At 40.1% G+C, this 22,896-nt stretch overlaps 1 protein-coding gene across 5 annotated transcripts in view; it reads right to left on the bottom strand.

Moving 5' to 3' along the window:
* The window catches only part of LOC110300074 (vomeronasal type-2 receptor 116-like), a 78,823-nt gene extending 55,927 nt beyond the window's left edge, over window positions 1-22,896 (bottom strand). For 4 of the 5 annotated variants that reach the window (XM_085844228.1, XM_085844226.1, XM_085844225.1 and 1 more), the window contains exon 1: window positions 22,611-22,896. In XM_085844228.1, the coding sequence (XP_085700354.1) occupies window positions 22,611-22,810 (200 nt within the window). In that variant the 5' untranslated portion in view covers window positions 22,811-22,896. The remainder of the gene's footprint in view (window positions 1-22,610) is intronic. The other variant, XM_085844227.1, reaches the window with a different exon arrangement.

The following is a 22,896-nucleotide window of genomic DNA, read 5'->3' as shown; positions in this document are numbered from 1 at the left end:
CTTTTTAGAGTTTAATGAAAATGAAGGCACAACATACCCAAAAATATGGGACACAAAGAGAGCATTCCTAAGAGGAAAACTCATAGCTATGAGTGCCTCCAAAAAGACTCTGGAGAGAGCATACACTAGTAGCTTGACAGCACACCTAAAAGCTCTAGAACAAAAGGAAGCAAATTCACCCAAGAGGAGTAGATGGCAGGAAATAATCCAACTCAGGGGTGAAATCAACCAAGCTGAAACAAAAAGAACTATTCAAAGAATCAACCAAACCAGGAGCTGGTTCTTTGAGAAAGTCAACTGGATAGATAAACCCTTAGCCAGACTAACTAGAGGGCACAGGAACAGTATCCTAATTAACAAAATCAGAAATGAAAAAGGAGACATAACAACAGAACATGAGGAAATCCAAAACATCATCAGATCCTACTACAGAAGGCTATACTCAACAAAACTGGAAAACCTGGATGAAATGGACAATTTCCTAGAAAGATACCAGGTACCAAAGTTAAATCAGGATCAGATTAATAACCTAAACAATCCGAAAACTCCTAAAGAAATAGAAGCAGTAATTAATAGTGTCCCAAGTAAAAGAAGCCCAGGACCAGATGGGTTTAGTGCAGAGTTCTATGAAACCTTCATAGAAGACCTAATTCCAAATCTCCTCAAACTATTCCATAAAATATAAACAGAAGGTACTCTGCCCAATTCATTCTATGAAGCCACAATTACTCTGATACTTAAACCACATAAAGACACAACAAAGAAAGAGAATTTCAGACCAATTTCCCTTATGACTATTGATGCAAAAATACTCATTACAATTCTCACTAACTGAATCCAAGAACACATCAAAACGATCATCCATCATGATCAAGTAGGCTTCATTTCAGGGGATGAAGGGATGGGTTAATATACAGAAATCCACTATATAAACAAACTCAAAGACAAAAACCACATGATCATCTCGTTAGATGCTGAGAAAGCATTTGACAAAATCTAACACCCATTCATGATAAAAGTCTTGGAAAGATCAGAAATTCAAGGCCCATACCTAAACATAATAAAAGCAATCTACAGCAAACCAGTAGCCAACATCAAACCAAATGGAGAGAAACTGGAAGCAATCCCACTAAAATCAGGGACTAGATAAGGCTGCCCACTTTCTCCCTACCTATTCAATATAGTACTTGAAGTCCTAGCCAGAGCAATTCAACAACAAAAGGTGATCAAGAGGATACAAATTGGAAAGGAAGAAGTCAAAATATCTCTATTTGCAGATAATATGATAGTATATATAAGTGATCCTTAAGATTCCACCAGAGAACTCGTAAACCTGATAAACAGCTTCAGTGAAGTAGCTGGATATAATATTAAATCAAACAATTCAGTGGCCTTTTTCTATACAAAAGATAAACAGGCTGAGAAAGAAATTAGGGAAACAACACCTTTCACAATAGTCACAAATTATATAAAATACCTTTGTGTGACTCTAACTGAGCAAGTGAAAGATCTGTATGATGAGTACTTCAAGTCTCTGAAGAAAGAAGTCAAAGAAGATCTCAGAAGATGGAAAGATCGCCCATGCTCATGGATTGGCAGGATCAATATTGTAAGAAGGCTATTTTGCTGAACAACGCAATCTACAGATTCAATGCAATCCCTATCAAAATTCCAACTCAATTCTTCACATAGTTAGAAAGGGCAATTTGCAAACTCATCTGGAATAACAAAAAACCTAGGATATCAAAAACTATACTCAATAATAAAGGAACCTCTGGTGGAATCTCCATGCCTGATTTCAAGCTGTACTCTAGAGCAATTGTGAAAAAAACCTGCATGGTACTGGTACAGTGATAGACAGATAAATCAATGGAATAGAATTGGAGATCCAGAAATGAACCCACATACCTATGGTCACTTGATCTTTGACAAGGGAGCTAAAACCATCCAGTGGAAAAAAGACAGCATTTTCAACAAATGTGCTGGTTCAACTGGCAGTTATCATATAGAAGAATGTGAATTGATCCAATCTTATCTCCTTGTACAAAGCTCAAGTCTAAGTGGATCAAGGAACTCCACATACAAACAGAGACACTGAAACTTATAGAGGAGAAAGTGGGGGAAAAGCCTCAGAGATATGGGCACAGAGGAAAAATTCCTGAACAAAACAACAATGACTTGTTCTGTAAGATCAAGAATTGACAAATGGGACCTCATAAAATTGCAAAGCTTATGTAAGGCAAATACACTGTCAATAAGACAAAAAGGCCACCAGCAGATTGGGAAAGGATCTTTACCTATCCTAAATCAGATAGGGGACTAATAACCAATATATATAAGAAACTCAAAAAATTGGATTTCAGAAAACCAAATAACCCTATTAAAAATGGGGTACAGAGCTAAACAAAGAATTCTGAACTGAGGAATGCTGAATGGCTGAGAAACACCTGACAAAATGTTCAACATCCTTAATCATCAGGGAAATGCAAATCAAAACATCCCTGAGATTTCACCTCACACCAGTCAGAATGGCTAAGATAAAAAATTCAGGTCACAGCAGATGCTGGCAAGGATGTGGAGAAAGAGGAACACTCCTACATTGTTGGTGGGATTGCAAGCTTGTACAACCACTCTGGAAATCAGTCTGGCGGTTCCTCAGAAAATTGGACATAGTACTACCGGAGGATCCAGCAATACCTCTCCTGGGCATATATCCAGAAGATGTCCCAACCGGTAAAAAGGACACATGCTCCACTATGTTCATAGCAGCCCTATTTATAATAGCCAGAAGCTGGAAAGAACCCAGATGTCCCTCAACAGAGGAATGGATACAGAAATTATGGTACATTTACACAATGGAGTACTACTCAGCTATTAAAAAGAATGAATTTATGAAATTCCTAGCCAAATGGATGGACCTGGAGGGCATCATCTTGAGTGAAGTAACACAATCACAAAAGAACTCACACAATATGTATTCACTGATAAGTGGATATTAGCCCAAAACTTAGGATACCCAAGATATAAGATACAATTTGATAAACGCATGAAACTCAAGAAGAATGAAGACCAAAGTGTGGACACTGTGCACCTTCTTAGAATTGGGAACAAAACACCCAGGGAAGGAGTTACAGAGACAAAGTTCGTAGCTGTGATGAAAGGATGGACCATTTAGAGACTGCCGTATCCAGGGATCCATCCCATAATCAGCTTCTAAACGCTGACACCATTGCATACACTAGCAAGATTTTGCTGAAAGGACCCAAATATAGCTGTCTCTTGTGAGACGATGCCGGGGCCTAGCAAACACAGGAGTGGATGTTCACAGTCAGCTATTGGATGTATCACAGGGCTCCCAATGGAGAAGCTAGAGAAAGTACCCAAGGAGCTAAAGGGATCTGCAACCCTATTGTTGGAACAACATGATGTACTAACCAGAACCCCGGAGCTCTTGTCTCTAGCTGCATATGTATCGAAAGATGGCCTAGACGGCCATCAATGGAAAGAGAGGCCCATTGGACTTGCAAACTTTATATGCCCCAATATAGGGGAATGCCAGGGCCAAAAGAATGGGAATGGGTGGGTAGGGAAGTGGGGGGCGCTATGGGGGACTTTTGGGATAGCATTGGAAATGTAATTGAGGAAAATATGTAATAAAAATATTAAAAAAAAAAAAAAAAAAAAAAAAAAAAAAAAAAACAGAAAACAAAACAAAACAAAACAACAAAAAAAAAACTGGACATAGTCCTACCGGAAGATCCAGCAATACTTCTCCTGGGCATATACCCAGAAGATGTTCCAACTTGTAATAAGGACACATGCTCCACTATCTTCACAGCAGCCTTATTTATAATAGCTAGAATCTGGAAAGAACCGAGATGCTCCTCAACAGAGGAATGGATACAGAAAATGTGGTACATTTACACAATGGAATACTACTCAGCAATTAAAAACAATGAATTCATGAAGTTCTTAGGCAAATGGATGCATCTGGAGGATATCATCCTGAGTGATGTAACCCAATCACAAAAGATCACATATGATATGAACTCACTGATAAGCGGATATTAGCCAAGAAACTTAGAATACCCAAGATACAATTTGCAAAACACATGAAACTCAAGAAGAAGGAAGACCAAAGTGTGGATACTTCGTTCCATTTTAGAATGGGGAATAATGTACCCATGGAAGGAGCTATAGATACAACGTTTTGAGCTGAGATGGAAGGAAGGACCATTCAGAGACTGCCCCACCAGGGCATCCATCCCATATACAACCACCAAACCCAGACACTATTGCATGTGTCAGAATGATTTTGTTGACAGGACCCTGATATAGCTATCTCTTATGAGGCTATGCCAGTGCCTGGCAAATACAGAAGTGGATGTTCAGTCATCTATTGGATGGAATACAGGGCCCCTAATGAAGGAGCTAGAGAAAGTACCCAAGGAACTGAAGGGGTCTGCAATCCTATATGGGGAACAACAATATGAACTAACCAGTACTCCCAGATCTGTGTCTCTAGTTGCATATGTAGCAGAGGATGACCTAGTTGGCCATCAATGGGAGAAGAGGCCCTTGGTCTTGCGAAGATCTTATGCCCCATTACAGGGGAATGCCAGGGTCAGGAAGTGGAAATGTGTGGGTTGGGGAGCAGGGTTGGGGAGGTTATAGGGGACTTTGGGGATAGCATTTGAAATGTAAATGAAGAAAGTATCTAATAAAAAAAAGAGAAAAACTCACCTAAAAGGTGGCCGTTTTAGGCAAAGATGAGACAAGACCTAATTACCCCCTTTTCAGAAAATCAGGAATATAAGATCATTTGAAAGATTAGATTAGATGCCAATAAGTCTGCCTTAGGGGAAGGATTCCAGAACAGATTCCTAGCAGACCAACGAATAAATGACATTGACAACTCCAAAATTAAAAACTCAGTCCCTTCATACAGATCCCAGCAAAGTCAGGGGAATTGTCCAACAGATAAAGTAGCTGATAAATACAGAAAATCAGGTGACAATTTACAACATCTCCCTACCTCATCCAAGCCCCCCAAATTATGTATTTATTGAAGGAGTGGCTGAGAAGTCATAAAAAGGAAGAATAATAAATAAATAATTATTATTCTATAATCTCTAAATATTACCCCCAATATTGACACCATCACCTAATTGTGTGCTGGGGATGGATATTATACCCAAATTATTTCCCTAATGGCATTACCTTAAAAAACTTAAACTCTTGTGTTTGTAACATTACTCAAGTACACATTCCTTTTATAGAAGCAAGCAATATCCTATGAAGGGAAGTGATAAAGCCATCAGTGATACTGTAAATAAATTATTGAAGGAACATATTATCAAACACTGACAATCCTTTAGCTTCACCAGTCATCTTTGGCTAGTAAAAAAAGCAAAACAGTCAATAGAGATGAACAGTATTTTATAGGAACATTAATCAGCTTTCTCCACAAATTTTAGGAACTTTACCTGATGCAGAAGATATGTTCTTAAGGATTGGGAAATATAACCAAAATTTTGTTGGCCCCAGAGACTTATCAGACATGTTATTTAGCCTACCACTCTATGTGTATTCCAGAGACATTACTACTTTTACCTGGAACAATAAACAATGAAGATTCAAAGGAGTGCCTCAAGGCTATAAGAATAGCCCAATTACTATTCATGTGACACTAAGATGATTGCTGGAAAGCTACTTAAATCAGATTGCATACTTTTAAGCTATGTGTGTGATATTTTGATTGTAGAATACAATTAAGGACACTGTTCAAAATTATATGGAGACACTAACTGATATTCTGGTACATGATGGCTGGACAATTAATAAAGACAAGGTGAAAAGGCCAGATACCTCAGCTAAATTTTTAGATGTGTTATGGACATCTGAAGGACCTATGGTCCCAGAACACTCACAAGGGTCTATATGTCTACATTCTTCTAGATGTAAGTGTTGGGCTTGGTTTAGCTAAAGAATGTCTTATATTCGATCTGTTGTCAGCAATATACACATGCTGTTGTTGGATAGTCAGATATGGCTACTCAGTAATTGTTGAGTCAGATCAGGGAACACATTTTGCAAGATCTAAAGACCAAAGATGGTCCCAGTTTATGGTCATACAAGGGACTTTCCTCTAGCATGTAAGCCAGTTGCAGCAGGTAATATAGAAAGATGGAATGGATTATAATATTATCATAACTGAGTTATTATAATTCAACGATATCCCTTTGAAAAGGCTGCTGAAATTGTATTCTATGTGTTAATTATGAGACCAAGATTTAAAAGAACCTATCCTTTAAGCTATTAAATCAGACTTAGGGTTAGAACAACCATCAGGTTCCAGAGCACAGACAATAATTCCCCATAAAAGAAATACTCAGACTTTAAATAGACAAAATTTGTGGTACCTGGAACAGGCAATGCAATCTGAAACATAGATGAGAAGGGATTTCTGAACCTTAGAAATTTATATGATCTATAAGAATAATGTGTATAGCACCTACTCCAATATATTTGATCTGTACCTTTTCAGGATAGTAGTCATTTTAGGATTAATTTATTCAGCACTGTTGCTAACTGGGCATTATACATTCTGCCCACACACAGAGAAATAGCACATGGCAAGGCAGAGCCACAACAAATTATACACTCTGTCTCATGGAAACTTTGACAAGTAAAAAAAGGACACAAGATGGAACAATTTCATCATATTGATCAGGGCTAAAGCACCCAGAATATTGTTCCCTGAATTATTTTTATTGAATTCTATATATTTAATATTACCCAGTTAGTCAATCACAGGCTCTTCAACAATACCATTTTTACCTCACCATCACCAATACCTTTGAACGTATCAGAATTAGAGACACCATCACTTCCATCAACAACCATATCTACAGCTAAAGGAGCAACGAATAATATAACTATCATACCAACAGCTACAATAATAAACCAGGAGTTAAGTATGATATTGGTGACTTACCTTAATGCACCTTGAATGGATTTGTACCAGAATACTGGGACCATGAACACTTCATCCTAAACCTCACATATACCAGGCATGCATTCAATGCTTAATATGCTCATTGTGAAACTATTGGGAATACAGTTTGGTACAGATTTTGTGTTGAATGGAGAAAGGCCAATGCCCATATTGCACCAATTCTGAGAACCACAGTCATCAATAACCAAGAAGAAGATAAAAACATTTATAATGAAAGAAACCCACTGACATACCATTTAACACAGATTTGGAGAAACATCACAGCAGCATCACTCATCTATACCTTCTACTGGAGAGAAATATCCCTTAAATCATCTTTACACCTTATAAAAAAGAATATGCAGAAAGTAATATGTGAGATGTCAGACAGGGAAGACTCCATGTTTGACTCTGAAATAGCAGCAAACACAAAATTCCTTTCAGCATTCTTTGACCAATACATATAGCAGATGAATCCTGTGTTTGGTTACCAGACAATAAACTACCAGAATTTCAAGTGAAAATGTATATGATTATCCAAATTGGAAGAAGAATGAGGATCTGGTCAACAAAAAGAGGAGACATCAACATCAACCACAGTAAACCTATGTAATCTCATGATTTGTCAGAATTGTGCCTTTGACCCAGACATTGATAAGAGAACATCATGGAAGCATTCTCTCTTGGAATACAATACCATCACCCTATAGATTTAAGTTCTCAATTTCAATATTTTGGGGTATACCCACAACTGAATAGGCCAAACATGACTGGGTTGTATGTGACCAAATTTCTGAGCCTACCCTACTGTGGTAAGATGGACATATGGAATAACCACCTGATATGGAAGCCAGAAAATGATTCATTTCCTTCTAGGAATGACTAGCTGGAAATTGCAGCACTAGGGACACAACATTACAGATTTCCATTGATCTTGATTGACTTACTGTCACAACCCTTTGCATCTTATGATATTGAAGCCTCACCCCACGAGGAGAACCTATGCAGACAAATGGACATTCTGTGATTTCATGGTATTCTACAGAACTCAGAATATAACATAACATAGCCCACCAAATTTTGTTCAAATCAAACCTATATATCACCACAGCTTTTTGATACAAAAGACTTTATTCTCCATAATGAAATTTCAGGGATGGGTACCAACTAATACAAAACGGACTAATGTATTGACCTATGTCACTTCTAGGATGGCTTCTCAATGCAATTTCGCCATTCACACTGGACTTGTGAGGGTAAGTCTATTCAAATTGACTTAATGTTCATCAATGGCTCCAATGTCAACTGTACCACCACTGTACAAGTTTTAATATACTAACAACAAAACAATTCTAAATTATGGAAGAAGCAATGGAATGACATAACTGACCTCCCAGTTTTTTCTTTTTTTTTTTTTTTTTTTAAATATTTTTATTACATATTTTCCTCAATTACATTTCCAATACTATCCCAAAAGTCCCCCATAGCGCCCCCCACTTCCCTACCCACCCATTCCCATTCTTTTGGCCCTGGCATTCCCCTATATTGGGGCATATAAAGTTTGCAAGTCCAATGGGCCTCTCTTTCCAGTGATGGCCGACTAGGCCATCTTTCGATACATATGCAGCTAGAGACAAGAGCTCCAGGGTTCTGGTTAGTACATCATGTTGTTCCAACAATAGGGTTGCAGATCCCTTTAGCTCCTTGGGTACTTTCTCTAGCTTCTCCATTGGGAGCCCTGTGATCCATCCAATAGCTGACTGTGAACATCCACTCCTGTGTTTGCTAGGCCCCGGCATCGTCTCACAAGAGACAGCTATATTTGGGTCCTTTCAGCAAGATCTTACTAGTGTATGCAATGGTGCCAGCGTTTAGAAGCTGATTATGGGACGGATCCCTGGATACAGCAGTCTCTAAATGGTCCATCCTTTCATCACAGCTACGAACTTTGTCTCTGTAACTCCTTCCCTGGGTGTTTTGTTCCCAATTCTAAGAAGGTGCACAATGTCCACACTTTGGTCTTCATTCTTCTTGAGTTTCATGCGTTTATCAAATTGTATCTTATATCTTGGGTATCCTAAGTTTTGGGCTAATATCCACTTATCAATGAATACATATTGTGTGAGATCTTTTGTGATTGTGTTACTTCACTCAAGATGATGCCCTCCAGGTCCATCCATTTGGCTAGGAATTTCATAAATTCATTCTTTTTAATAGCTGAGTAGTACTCCATTGTGTAAATGTACCATAATTTCTGTATCCATTCCTCTGTTGAGGGACATCTGGGTTCTTTCCAGCTTCTGGCTATTATAAATAGGGCTGCTATGAACATAGTGGAGCATGTGTCCTTTTTACCGGTTGGGACATCTTCTGGATATATGCCCAGGAGAGGTATTGCTGGATCCTCCGGTAGTACTATGTCCAATTTTCTGAGGAACCGCCAGACTGATTTCCAGAGTGGTTGTACAAGCTTGCAATCCCACCAACAATGGAGGAGTGTTCCACTTTCTCCACATCCTCGCCAGCATCTGCTGTCACCTGAATTTTTGATCTTAGCCATTCTGACTGGTGTGAGGTGGAATCTCAGGGTTGTTTTGATTTGCATTTCCCTGATGATTAAGGATGTTGAACATTTTTTCAGGTGCTTCTCTGCCATTCGGTATTCCTCAGGTGAGAATTCTTTGTTCAGTTCTGAGCCCCATTTTTTAATGGGGTTATTTGACTTTCTGGAGTCCACCTTCTTGAGTTCTTTATATATATTGGATGTTAGTCCCTTATCTGATTTAGGATAGGTGAAGATCCTTTCCCAATCTGTTGGTGGTTTTTTTGTCTTATTGATGGTGTCTTTAGCCTTGCAGAAGCTTTGTAGTTTCATGAGGTCCCACTTGTCAATTCTCGATCTTACAGCACAAGCCATTACTGTTCTATTCAGGAATTTTTCCCCTGTGCCCATATCTTCAAGGCTTTTCCCCACTTTCTCCTCTATAAGTTTCAGTGTCTCTGGTTTTATGTGAAGTTCCTTGATCCACTTAGACTTGACCTTAGTACAAGGAGATAGGAATGGATCGATTCGCATTCTTCTACATGTTAACAACCAGTTGTGCCAGCACCATTTGTTGAAAATGCTGTCTTTCTTCCACTGGATGTTTTTAGCTCCCTTGTCGAAGATCAAGTGACCATAGGTGTGTGGATTCATTTCTGGGTCTTCAATTCTATTCCATTGGTCTATTTGTCTGTCACTATACCAGTACCATGCAGTTTTTATCACAATTGCTCTGTAGTAGAGCTTTAGGTCCGGCATGGTGATTCCACCAGAGGTTCTTTTATCCTTGAGGAGAGTTTTTGCTATCCTAGGTTTTTTGTTATTCCAGATGAATTTGCAGATTGCACTTTCTAATTCGTTGAAGAATTGATTTGGAATTTTGATGGGGATTGCATTGAATCTGTAGATTGCTTTTGGCAAGATAGCCATTTTTACAATGTTGATCCTGCCAATCCATGAGCATGGGAGATCTTTCCATCTTCTGAGATCTTCTATAATTTCTTTCTTCAGAGACTTGAAGTTTTTATTATACAGATCTTTCACTTCCTTAGTTAGAGTCACGCCAAGATATTTTATATTATTTGTGACTATTGAGAAGGGTGTTGTTTCCCTAATTTCTTTCTCAGCCTGTTTATTCTTTGTGTAGAGAAAGGCCATTGATTTGTTTGAGTTAATTTTATATCCAGCTACTTCACCGAAGCTGTTTATCAGGCTTAGGAGTTCTCTGGTGGAATTTTTAGGGTCACTTATATATACTATCATATCATCTGCAAAAAGTGATATTTTGACTTCATCTTTTCCAATTTGTATCCCTTTGATCTCCTTTTGTTGTCGAATTGCTCTGGCTAGGACTTCAAGTACAATGTTGAATAGGTATGGAGAAAGTGGACAGCCTTGTCTAGTCCCTGATTTTAGAGGGATTGCTTCAAGCTTCTGACCATTTACTTTGATGTTGGCTACTGGTTTGCTGTAGATTGCTTTTATCATGTTTAGGTATGGGCCTTGAATTCCTGATCTTTCCAAGACTTTTATCATGAATGGGTGTTGGATCTTGTCAAATGCTTTTTCTGCATCTAACGAGATGACCATGTGGTTTTTGTCTTTGAGTTTGTTTATATACTGGATTACGTTGATGGATTTCCGTATATTGAACCATCCCTGCATCCCTGGGATGAAACCTACTTGGTCAGGATGGATGATTGTTTTGATGTGTTCTTGGATTCGGTTAGCAAGAACTTTATTGAGGATTTTTGCATCAATATTCATAAGGGATATTGGTCTGAAGTTTTCTATCTTTGTTGGGTCTTTTTGTGGTTTAGGTATCAGAGTAATTGTGGCTTCATAGAATGAGTTGGGTAGAGTACCTTCTGTTTCTATTTTGTGGAATAGTTTGTGAAGAACTGGGATTAGATCTTCTTTGAAGGTCTGATAGAACTCTGCACTAAACCCATCTGGTCCTGGGCTTTTTTTAGTTGGGAGACTATTAATGACTGCTTCTATTTCTTTGGGGGATATAGGGCTGTTTAGATCATTAACCTGATCTTGATTCAGCTTTGGTACCTGGTATCTGTCTAGGAACTTGGCCATTTCATCCAGGTTCTCCAGTTTTGTTGAGTATAGCCTTTGGTAGAAGGATCTGATGGTGTTTTGGATGTCTTCAGGATCTGTTGTTATGTCTCCTTTTTCATTTCTGATTTTGTTAATTAGGATGCTTTCCCTGTGCCCTCTAGTGAGTCTGGCTAAGGGTTTATCTATCTTGTTGATTTTCTCAAAGAACCAGCTCCTTGATTGGTTGATTCTTTGAATAGTTTTTCTTGTTTCCACTTGGTTGATTTCACCCCTGAGTTTGATTATTTCCTGCCGTCTACTCCTCTTGGGTGAATTTGCTTCCTTTTGTTCTAGTGCTTTTAGGTGTGTTGTCAAGCTGCTAATGTGTGCTCTCTCTAGTTTCCTTTTGGAGGCACTCAGAGCTATGAGTTTTCCTCTTAAAAATGCTTTCATTGCGTCCCATAAGTTTGGGTATGTTGTGGCTTCATTTTCATTGAACTCTAAAAAGTCCTTAATTTCTTTCTTTATTCCTTCCTTGACCAAGGTATCATTGAGAAGAGTGTTGTTCAGTTTCCACGTGAAGGTTGGCTTTCTATTATTTATTTTGTTATTGAAGATCAGCCTTAGTCCATGGTGATCTGATAGGATGCATGGGACAATTTCAATATTTTTATATCTGTTGAGGCCTGTTTTGTGACCAATTATGTGGTCAATTTTGGAGAAGGTACCATGAGGTGCTGAGAAGAAGGTATATCCTTTTGTTTTAGGATAGAATGTTCTGTAGATATCTGCCAGATCCATTTGATCCATAACTTCTGTTAGTTTCACTGTGTCCCTGTTTAGTTTCTGTTTCCATGATCTGTCCATTGGTGAAAGTGGTGTGTTGAAGTCTCCCACTATTATTGTATGAGGTGCAATGTGTGCTTTGAGCTTTACTAAAGTTTCTTTAATGAATGTGGCTGCCTTTGTATTTGGAGCATAGATATTCAGGATTGATAGTTCCTCTTGGAGGATTTTACCTTTGATGAGTATGAAGTGTCCCTCCCTGTCTTTTTTAATGACTTTGGGTTGGAAGTCAATCTTATCAGATATTAGAATGGCTACTCCAGCTTGTTTCTTCATGCCATTTGCTTGGAAAATTGTTTTCCAGCCTTTCATTCTGAGGTAGTGTCTATCCTTTTCTCTGAGATGAGTTTCCTGTAAGCAGCAAAATGTTGGGTCTTGTTTGTGTAGCCAGTTTGTTAGTCTATGTCTTTTTATCGGGGAGTTGAGTCCATTGATATTAAGAGATATTAAGGAAAAGTAATTGTTGTTTCCTGTTATTTTTGATGTTAAAGTTGGCATTTTGTTCTTGTGGCTGTCTTCTTTTAGGTTTGTTGAGGGATTACCTTCTTGTTGTTTCTAGGGCGTGGTTCCTGTCCTTGTATTGTTTTTTTTCTGTTATTATCCTTTGAAGGGCTGGATTCGTGGAGAGATAATGTGTGAATTTGGTTTTGTCGTGGAATACTTTGGTTTCTCCATCTATGTTAATTGAGAGTTTGGCTGGGTATAGTAGCCTGGGCTGGAATTTGTGTTCTTTTAGTGTCTGTATAACATCCGTCCAGGATCTTCTGGCTTTCATAGTCTCTGGTGAAAAGTCTGGTGTAATTCTGATAGGCTTGCCTTTATATGTTACTTGGCCTTTTTCTCTTACTGCTTTTAGTATTCTATCTTTATTTAGAGCATTTGTTGCTCTGATTATTATGTGTCGGGAGGTATTTCTTTTCTGGTCCAGTCTATTTGGAGTTCTGTAGGCTTCTTGTATGTTCATGGGCATCTCTTTCTTTAGATTTGGGAAGTTTTCTTCTATAATTTTGTTGAAGATGTTTGCTGGTCCTTTGAGTTGAAAATCTTCATTCTCATCCACTCCTATTATCCGTAGGTTTGGTCTTCTCATTATGTCCTGTATTTCTTGGATGTTTTGAGTTAGGATCTTTTTGCATTTTACATTTTCCTTGATTGTTGTGCCGATGTTCTCTATGGAATCTTCTGCACCTGAGATTCTCTCTTCCATCTCTTGTATTCTGTTGCTGATGCTCGTATCTATGGTTCCAGATTTCTTTCCTAGGGTTTCTATCTCCAGTGTTGCCTCATTTTGGGTTTTCTTTATTGTGTCTACTTCCCTTTTTAGGTCTAGTATGGTTTTGTTCATTTCCATCATCTGTTTGGATGTGTTTTCCTGTTTTTCTGTAAGGACTTCTACCTGTTTGATTATGTTATCATGTTTTTCTTTAAGGATTTGTAACTCTTTAGCAGTGTTCTCCTGCAATTCTTTAAGGGATTTTTGTGCTTCCTCTTTATTGTCTTCTGCCTTTTTATCAGTGTTCTCCTGCATTTCTTTAAGTGTGTTATTAAAGTCCTTCTTGAAGTCCTCTATCATCATCAGGAGATATGCTTTTAAATCCGTGTCTAGCTTTTCCGGTGTGTTGGGGTGCCCTGGACTGGGCGAAGTGGGGGTGCTGGGTTCTGATGATGGTGAGTGGTCTTGGTTCCTGTTAGTAAGATTATTACGTTTACCTTTCGCCATCTGGTAATCTCTGGGTTTAGTTGTTATCGTTGTCACTATTTAAAGATTGGAGCAGAAGCTGTGTTCCACTCACCAGCAGTCTCTAAATCCTGCGGCGGGGGTCGTGGGTAGCTGACGGTACCCCGGTGCTGGTCCAGCCAGAAGAGGCCTGTGGTCCTACTCAGGCCGTTTTTCTGCTTCCCTAACTAATGCAGTCTCTGGTCCCGCGTGCAATTGGATTGGAGCAGAAGCTGTGTTCCACTCTCCAGAAGTCTTAAGATCCTGTGGTGGGTGTTGTGGGTAGCTGGTGAGTGTCAGCTGACCCTGCGCCCCAGCTGCCCAGGTGCTTTTCTGACCGGAAGAGGGTTGTGGCCCTATGTAGGCCGGATTTCTCTCTCCCCAACCAGAGCAGTCTCAGGTCCCGCGTGATTGGACTGGAGCAGAAGCTGTGTTCCACTCACCAGCAGTCCCAAAATCCTGCGGCGGGGGTCGTGGGTAGCTGGCGGGTGTCAGGCAACCCTGCGCTCCCGCTACCCTGGCGCTGATCCGGCCGGGTGAGGCCTGTGGCCCTACTCAGGCCGGTTTCTGCTTCCCTAACTAATGCAGTCTCAGGTCCCGCGCAATTGGATTGGAGCAGAAGCTGTGTTCCACTCACCAGCAGTCCCAAAATCCTGCGGCGGGGGTCGTGGGTAGCTGGCGGGTGTCAGGCAACCCTGCGCTCCCGCTACCCAGGCGCTGATCCAGCCGGATGAGGCCTGTGGTCCTACTCAGGCCGGTTTCTGCTTCCCTAACTAATGCAGTCTCAGGTCCCGCGCAATTGGATTGGAGCAGAAGCTGTGCTCCACTCACCAGAAGTCTTAAGATCCTGTGGCGGGTGTTGTGGGTAGCTGGCGAGTGTCAGCAGACCCTGCGCCCCAGCTGCCCAGGTGCTTTTCTGACCGGAAGAGGGTTGTGGCCCTATGTAGGCCGGATTTCTCTCTCCCCAACCAGAGCAGTCTCAGGTCCCGCGTGATTGGACTGGAGCAGAAGCTGTGTTCCACTCACCAGCAGTCCCAAAATCCTGCGGCGGGGGTCGTGGGTAGCTGGCGGGTGTCAGGCAACCCTGCGCTCCCGCTACCCTGGCGCTGATCCGGCCGGGTGAGGCCTGTGGCCCTACTCAGGCCGGTTTCTGCTTCCCTAACTAATGCAGTCTCAGGTCCCGCGCAATTGGATTGGAGCAGAAGCTGTGTTCCACTCACCAGCAGTCCCAAAATCCTGCGGCGGGGGTCGTGGGTAGCTGGCGGGTGTCAGGCAACCCTGCTCTCCCGCTACCCTGGCGCTGATCAGGCCGGGTGAGGCCTGTGGCCCTACTCAGGCCGGTTTCTGCTTCCCTAACTAATGCAGTCTCAGGTCCCGCGCAATTGGATTGGAGCTGAAGCTGTGTTCCACTCACCAGCAGTCCCAAAATCCTGCGGCGGGGGTCGTGGGTAGCTGGCGGGTGTCAGGCAACCCTGCGCTCCCGCTACCCAGGCGCTGATCCAGCCGGATCCCCAGTTTTTTCATACACCACTCTTAGAAGGTTTATAACTTGAGTGGAACAATGGATTTCACTAATTATCAACAATACGCTGAAAATCATTTTTAAAACCAGAAAATCTGCTTGTTAAATGATGAAAAAATTTTGGAGCAGTTATGCCATACATACATTTCATGACAATGAAAGATAGAGTACCGGGGTAGCTAGGGCACCGAGTCGGCTGACACCCGAAGGCTACCCACAAGACCTGCCACAGGATCTTAAGACCTCTGTTGAGTGGAACACAGCTGCTGCTTCAATCCAATCGCCCGGGACCTGAGACTGCATTAATTAGGGAAGCAGAAAACCCGGCCCTTCCAGTCCATGCCAGCACAGGGGTACTTTGGGCGTGGAGTCTGTGGAGTCTGTGGACACCCGTAAGGTATACACAGGACCCTCCATGGGATCTTAAGACCTCTAAGAGTGGATCAAAACTTCTGCCAGGAGGCAGGTTCAAACACCAGATATCTGGGCACCTTCCCTGCAAGAGGAGAGCCTACCTGCAGAGAGTACTCTGAGCACTGAAACTCAGGAGAGAGCTAGTTTCCCAGGTCTGCTGATAGAGGCTAACAAAAACACCTGAGGAACAAGATCTAACCAGAGACAACTACAACAATTAACTCCAGAGATTACCAGATGGTGAAAGGCAAACGTAAGAATCTTACTAACAGAAACCAAGACCACTCACCATCATCAGAATGCAACACTCCCACCCCACCCAGTCCTGGGCACCACAACACACCCGAAAAGCTAGAACCGGATTTAAAAAGCATATCTCATGATGATGGTAGAGGACATCAAGAAGGACTTTAATAACTCACTTAAGGAAATACAGAAGAACACTGCTAAACAGGTAGATCTTAAAGAGGAAGCACAAAAATGCCTTAAAGTATTGCAAGAAAACATGACCAAACAGGTGATGGAATTGAATAAAACCATCCAAGACCTAAAAAGGGAAGTAGACACTATAAAGAAAACCCAAAGTGAGGCAACACTAGAGATAGAAAACCTAGGAAAGAAATCTGTAACCATAGATGCAAGCATCAGCAACAGAATACAAGAGATGGAAGAGAGAATCTCAGGTGCAGAAGATTCCATAGAGAACATCAGCACAACAATCAAAGAAAATACAAAATGCAAAAAGATCTAACTCAAAACATCCAGGAAATCCAGGACACAATGAGAAGACCAAACCTACGGATAATAGGAGTGGATGAGAATGAAGATTTTCAACTTAAAGGGCCAGCAAATATCTTCAACAAAGTTATAGAGGAAAACTTCCCAAACCTAAAGAAAGAGATGCCCATGAACATACAAGAACCCTACAGAACTCCAAATAGACTGAACCAGAAAAGAAATTCCTCCCAACACATAATAATCAGAACAACAAATGCACTAAATAAAGATAGAATATTAAAAGCAGTAAGGGAGAAAGGTCAAGTAACATATAAAGGCAGGCCTATCAGAATTACACCAGACTTTTCACCAGAGACTATGAAAGCCAGAAGAGCCTGGACAGACATTATACATACCCTAAGAGAACACAAATGCCAGCCAAACTCTCAATTACCATAGATGGAGAAACCAAAGTTTTCCACAACAAAACCAAATTCACACATTACCTTTCCACGAATCCAGCCCTTCAAAGGATAATAACAGAAAAAAACCAATACAAGGACGGAAACCACACCCTAGAAAAAGCAAGAAAGTAATCCCTCAACAAACCAAAATGAAGACAGCCACAAAAAAACAGAATGCCAACGCTAAAAACAAAAATAATAGGAAGTAACAATTACTTTTCCTTAACATTTCTTAATATCAATGGACTCAATTCCCCAATAAAAAGACATAGACTAACAGACTGGTTACACAAACAGGACCCAACATTCTGCTGCTTACAGGAAACCCATCTTAGGGGAAAAGACAGACACTACTTCAGAGTGAAAGGCTGGAAAACAATTTTCCAAGCAAATGGTCTGAAGAAACAAGCTGGAGCAGCCATTCTAATATCTGATAAAATCGACTTCCAACCCAAAGTCATCAAAAAAGACAAACAGGGACATTTCATACTCATCAAAGGTAAAATCCTCCAAGAGGAACTCTCAATTCTGAATATCTATGCTCCAAATGCAAGGACAGCCACATTCATTAAAGAAACTTTAGTAAAGCTCAAAGCACATATTGCACCTCACACAATAATAGTGGGAGACTTCAACACACCACTTTCACCAATGGACAGATCGTGGAAACAGAAACTAAACAGGGACACAGTGAAACTAACAGAAGTGATGAAACAAATGGACTTAACAGATATCTACAGAACATTTTATCCTAAAACAAAAGGATATACCTTCTTCTCAGCACCTCATTGCACCTTCCCCAAAATTGACCATATAATTGGTCACAAAACAGGCCTTAAAAGATACAAAAATATTGAAATCGTCCCATGCATCCTATCAGACCACCATGGACTAAGGCTGATCTTCAATAACAACATAAATAATGGAAATCCAACATTCACGTGGAAAATGAACAACACTCTTCTCAATGATACCTTGATCAAGGAAGGAATAAAGAAAGAAATTAAAGACTTTTTAGAGTTTAATGAAAATGAAGCCACAACATACCCAAACTTATGGGATACTATGAAAGCATTTCTAAGAGGGAAACTCATAGCTCTGAGTGCCTCCAAAAAGAAACTAGAGAGAGCACACACTAGCATCTTGACAACACACCTAAAAGCCCTAGAACAAAAGGAAGCAAATTCACCCAAGAGGATTAGAGACTGCCATATCCAGGGATCCATCCCATAATCAGCCTCCAAACATTGACACCCTTGCATACACTAGGAAGATTGTGCTGATAGGACCCTGATATAGCTGTCTCTAGTGAGACTACCCTGGGGCCTAGCAAACACATACATGGATGCTCACAGTCAGCTATTGGATGGATCACAGCGCCCCTAATCGATGAGCTAGAGAAAATACCCAAGGAGCTAAAGGGATCTGTAACCCTATAGGTGGAACAGCATTATGAACTAACCAGTACCCTGGAGCTCTTGACTCTAGCTGCATATGTATCAAAAGATGGCCTAGTTGGCCATCACTGGAAAGAGAGGCCTATTGGACTTGCAAACTTTATATGCCCCAGTACAGGGGAATGCCAGGGCCAAAAAGTGGGAGTGGGTGGTTAGAGGGGTGGGGGGAGGGTATGGTGGACTTTTGGGATACCATTGGAAATGTAAATGAGGAAAATACCTAATTAAAAAAATAAAATAAAAAAAAGAAAGATAGACTACCAGAATTCTCTGGATATACATGCCAGGGACATATTACACTTGTATCTTCTCAGAATATAGACTATTTGCTTCTAGTTTATTGGAAATCCAGTCTAAATTTACACTGCCTACCAAATTGATTATACCAATACAAGAGTAGGCATGGTAACATTTACAATGGGAGGATGCTATAGATTCTATGACTCCTTGTGCCAAGGTATTAAATTACAAAAGGCCGATCACAGAAATTTGATGGAAATCTGGATCTTTCCAAAGTGGAATATTAGTCTTCCACATCCAGATCTTCCCCATTATTTCTACACGATTCTTCACTATCACAGATTTAGGAATGAGTCATTGAAGACTTTGTGGCCCAAAAGCCCATAGTCAATATGGAGGAACTTCCCAATGGACTCTAATGTGATGAGGTATATGTCTTTCCTCTAATGTGGAAATTCTATGGAATCAAAGTAGGCAGCCTAATACCATGTATCACTGATAGAGGACTGGATGAGAACAACAGATTCTTCACAGCATGCGGGGGATCTGAAGATAAACCTGGTGGAGTTAGAAGTGGAACAGTACATAGTGGATGATCTGACATGGCATCCAGCATGCAGTGAGAAAGTACCCAAGGCCAGGGCAGTGGCTGCTTTCCTAGCCTTCAGAAAAATCTCGCCAGGGGATTGGAGCCTCACCTATTGGTCCATGGACAGGCTCCTGGACAGGTGAGTTAGATTCTACTAAGCTACATAGGTTGCACTCAGATTTGCCACTGAATACAACAACATACCCTAGTGGCTAAAAAGCTATAATTAAGCTTGCATAATAAACAATATAGTTAGATCTATATTCTTATGTTGGTCTCTGTAGCCTGATTTTCAGGCATCATCTTGGACTCTTTCCAATTACCCCCTACTTCCCTTACCTGTTCGCACTGCAGCCTACTACAAGCCAGCATTCAAGTTCCCTACTTACTGACCAATGGTTACCAGAGTACCTGCGATGACCTAAGCCTACCTGGAAGACTTATTATTACACATAGTATCCACAAGACCTCACTTATTTTCAACCTCAAATCATGGCAGCCTAAGTACACTCATTGTGTGAGCCTGAATTGAGGAGAATACTAGTCTTATAGTTCTCCTCAGGAAATAAGTTTGCTGCAAGAAAACCTTTACAGTTGATGGTTGCTGGAGTTATGTGGCTTGGCTCCTTTCTTGGAGCTGGCATAGCATCTTCTGTTCTTTCAGACATCAATGTGTATATAGCATAGCAGACATCAGAAATCTTACTGAACAACAAACACTGACTATTAATGCCTTATCCCATGGACTAGCTACTACACACAAACTCATTACAAGACTGAGTTTTGGAACTAAATTTATTAAAGAATCATTGACAGATACTAACAAATATATAGCTGAAAATTTGAAAGAACTAGCTGTGTGGCCAAGCATATTTCTTAAAAGTCCCTGCCACAGTTTATTCAGATAATGAGGAGAACATATCCATGCAAAACTCATGCCTCAAAGAATAGAGACTGACCTGTCTCAATTCTTTTCTACCAGATTGGGAATTGAAAAAAAAGGTCTACAATACCCTACACTATGCAAGGCAAACCTCTGGGTGACGATATGGTTTCTGCAAAATAAGTTTACTCTCATTCTATAGAGTATAAGCAGTACCAAATTATCACATACACCTGTTGCCTCAAAAACAGGGGGATGGATTTGTTATACCTACCGATTCTTTCCTATGGAGAATATATGTACTACTTTCTAATTGTGTTTAAAGGACTGGCTAGAACAATGAGGAAATTAACATGACACAAATAAGCAAGGGAAAATTCAAGCTATCATTATTTGTAGATGACATAATGCTAAATATTAGAGATTCAAATAATTCTACCAGAAATGATAATCAAATTCAGCAATGTGGCAGAATGCAAAATCAACTTGCACAATCTATACCTTTTTGATACACCAAAACCAAATACACAGAATAGGAGAACATGGACACATACATGAAGAATTTATTTATTTAATGAAAGCTTTAAACTTATGGAGAGAGAGAGAGAGAGAGAGAGAGAGAGAGAGAGAGAGAGAGAGAGAGAGAGAGAGAGAGAGAGAGAGAGAGAAATGATATCTGATATCTCATGTTCATGGACTGGTAGAAGTAGTATGGTGAAAATGGCCATTCTACCCAAAGCTATTTACAGTTTCAATGCAATCCCAGACAAAATGACATCAACTTTTTCACAGGAAAAAATACGTACAATTTTGAATGAAACTACAAGTGATACTGTGGCGGGAAATGATGCTGGAAGGTCTACAATTGCAGATCTTAATATATATTAGAGAGACATAGTAACAAAGCACCATCATCTTGACACAAAACAGACATGTAGACCAATGGAACAAAAGCAAATCTAAACATGAATACATGTAACTTTAACCAGTTAACATTTGACTGGGGTGCCAGAAAGGAAGGAAGGAAGGAAGGAAGGAAGGAAGGAAGGGAGGAAGGAAGGAAGGAAGGAAGGAAGAAAGAAAGAAAGAAAGAAAGAAAGAAAGAAAGAAAGAAAGAAAGAAAGAAAGAAAAAGAAAGAAGGGAGGGAGGGAGGGAAGAAAGAAAGGAAGGAAGGAGGGAAGAAAGGAAGGAAGGAAGGAGGGAAGGAGGGAGGGAAGGAAGGAGGGAGGGAGGGAAGGACGGAAGGATGGAAGGAAGGATGGAAGGAGGGAAGGAAGAAAACTGGATGCTGAAGAAAAGAAAACTTCTTCAAGAAATTCACATAGACCTGGGCTAGGAAGCAGGAATGGGTGGGTTGGGGAGCAGAGGAAGGGGGGAGGATAGGGGATTTTCAGAGGGGAAACTAGGAAAGGGGATAACATTTGAAATGTAAATAAAGAAAATATCTATTAAAAATCATATAGGACAATTAAATTAAACCTATGTCTGTTAACTTGCATAAAACCTAATTCCAAGTGGATCAAAGACATAAATGTGAAGCCTGAAACCCTGAGACTATTAGAAGAAAACAGGCAGTATCCTTCATGATACAGTTGTAGGAAAAGATGCTATTTGCCCAAGAATTAAAGTTAACAATTGAGAATTGGAACTTCATAAAAATAAACATCTTCCTCATAGCTGTCAGTGTGAAGAAGTTGTCCAGAGAGTAAGAAAATATTTGCCAACTGTAAACCTGTTTGAGGTTTAATACCCATAGCATACAAAGATAATGACCCTTTACTATCCAGGAAGAGAATTTTTCAGATGCTCATTGTAGAGAATTCACACCAATGACTTGCATTGTGATTTTAGGTAATATTACTGGATATAATTCATGACAACACTAATTCATGACAACAGACTGGAAGAGGGCAGGGATAGTGGAGTAATAAGGGGAGAATTGAGTCTCAAAAAAAAAAAACAAGCTAGAATGAAAGAAACTAGAATACTTTTGTTCTTTTTGAAGCAAAGAAACTAGTAAATGGAAATAACAAAAATAAATTATCGACAGTTCTTGGGATATAAGAGCAGTATGGAGGACGAAGATGGGCAGTGTTGTATGCACACATATTTCTAGGCATTGTATATCTTTAAAATAAGGCAGAAAATAAAGATGTAAAATAATTAACTTACTGAGTATAGTAAGTCTCACTGCTTGGATCATCAATCTTGGAATCTAAGACAATAGTAAATAGAGGTAAAAATGCAGCAACCACCACATCTCCATCCTTGTATACACTGGTGTTTGTCTTTGCAGCACAGTCAGAGCGGTCAAAGGAATAGACATAACTGGAATACTGCAGGAGCAGGAACATAAAAATCAGAAGGAGCATCACAGAAGTATCTGCAAAGTTTAGGTCTGTGTAGAGGTTGAATTTTCAAAGCCAGGAGGTATATACATATCCTATGAATTTGTATC

Source organism: Mus caroli, unplaced genomic scaffold (assembly GCF_978045245.1).
Source record: "Mus caroli unplaced genomic scaffold, Mus_caroli_1 scaffold_10, whole genome shotgun sequence".
NCBI classification, from domain to species: Eukaryota; Metazoa; Chordata; class Mammalia; order Rodentia; family Muridae; genus Mus; species Mus caroli.
This window is presented reverse-complemented; position numbering and strand designations above follow the sequence as displayed.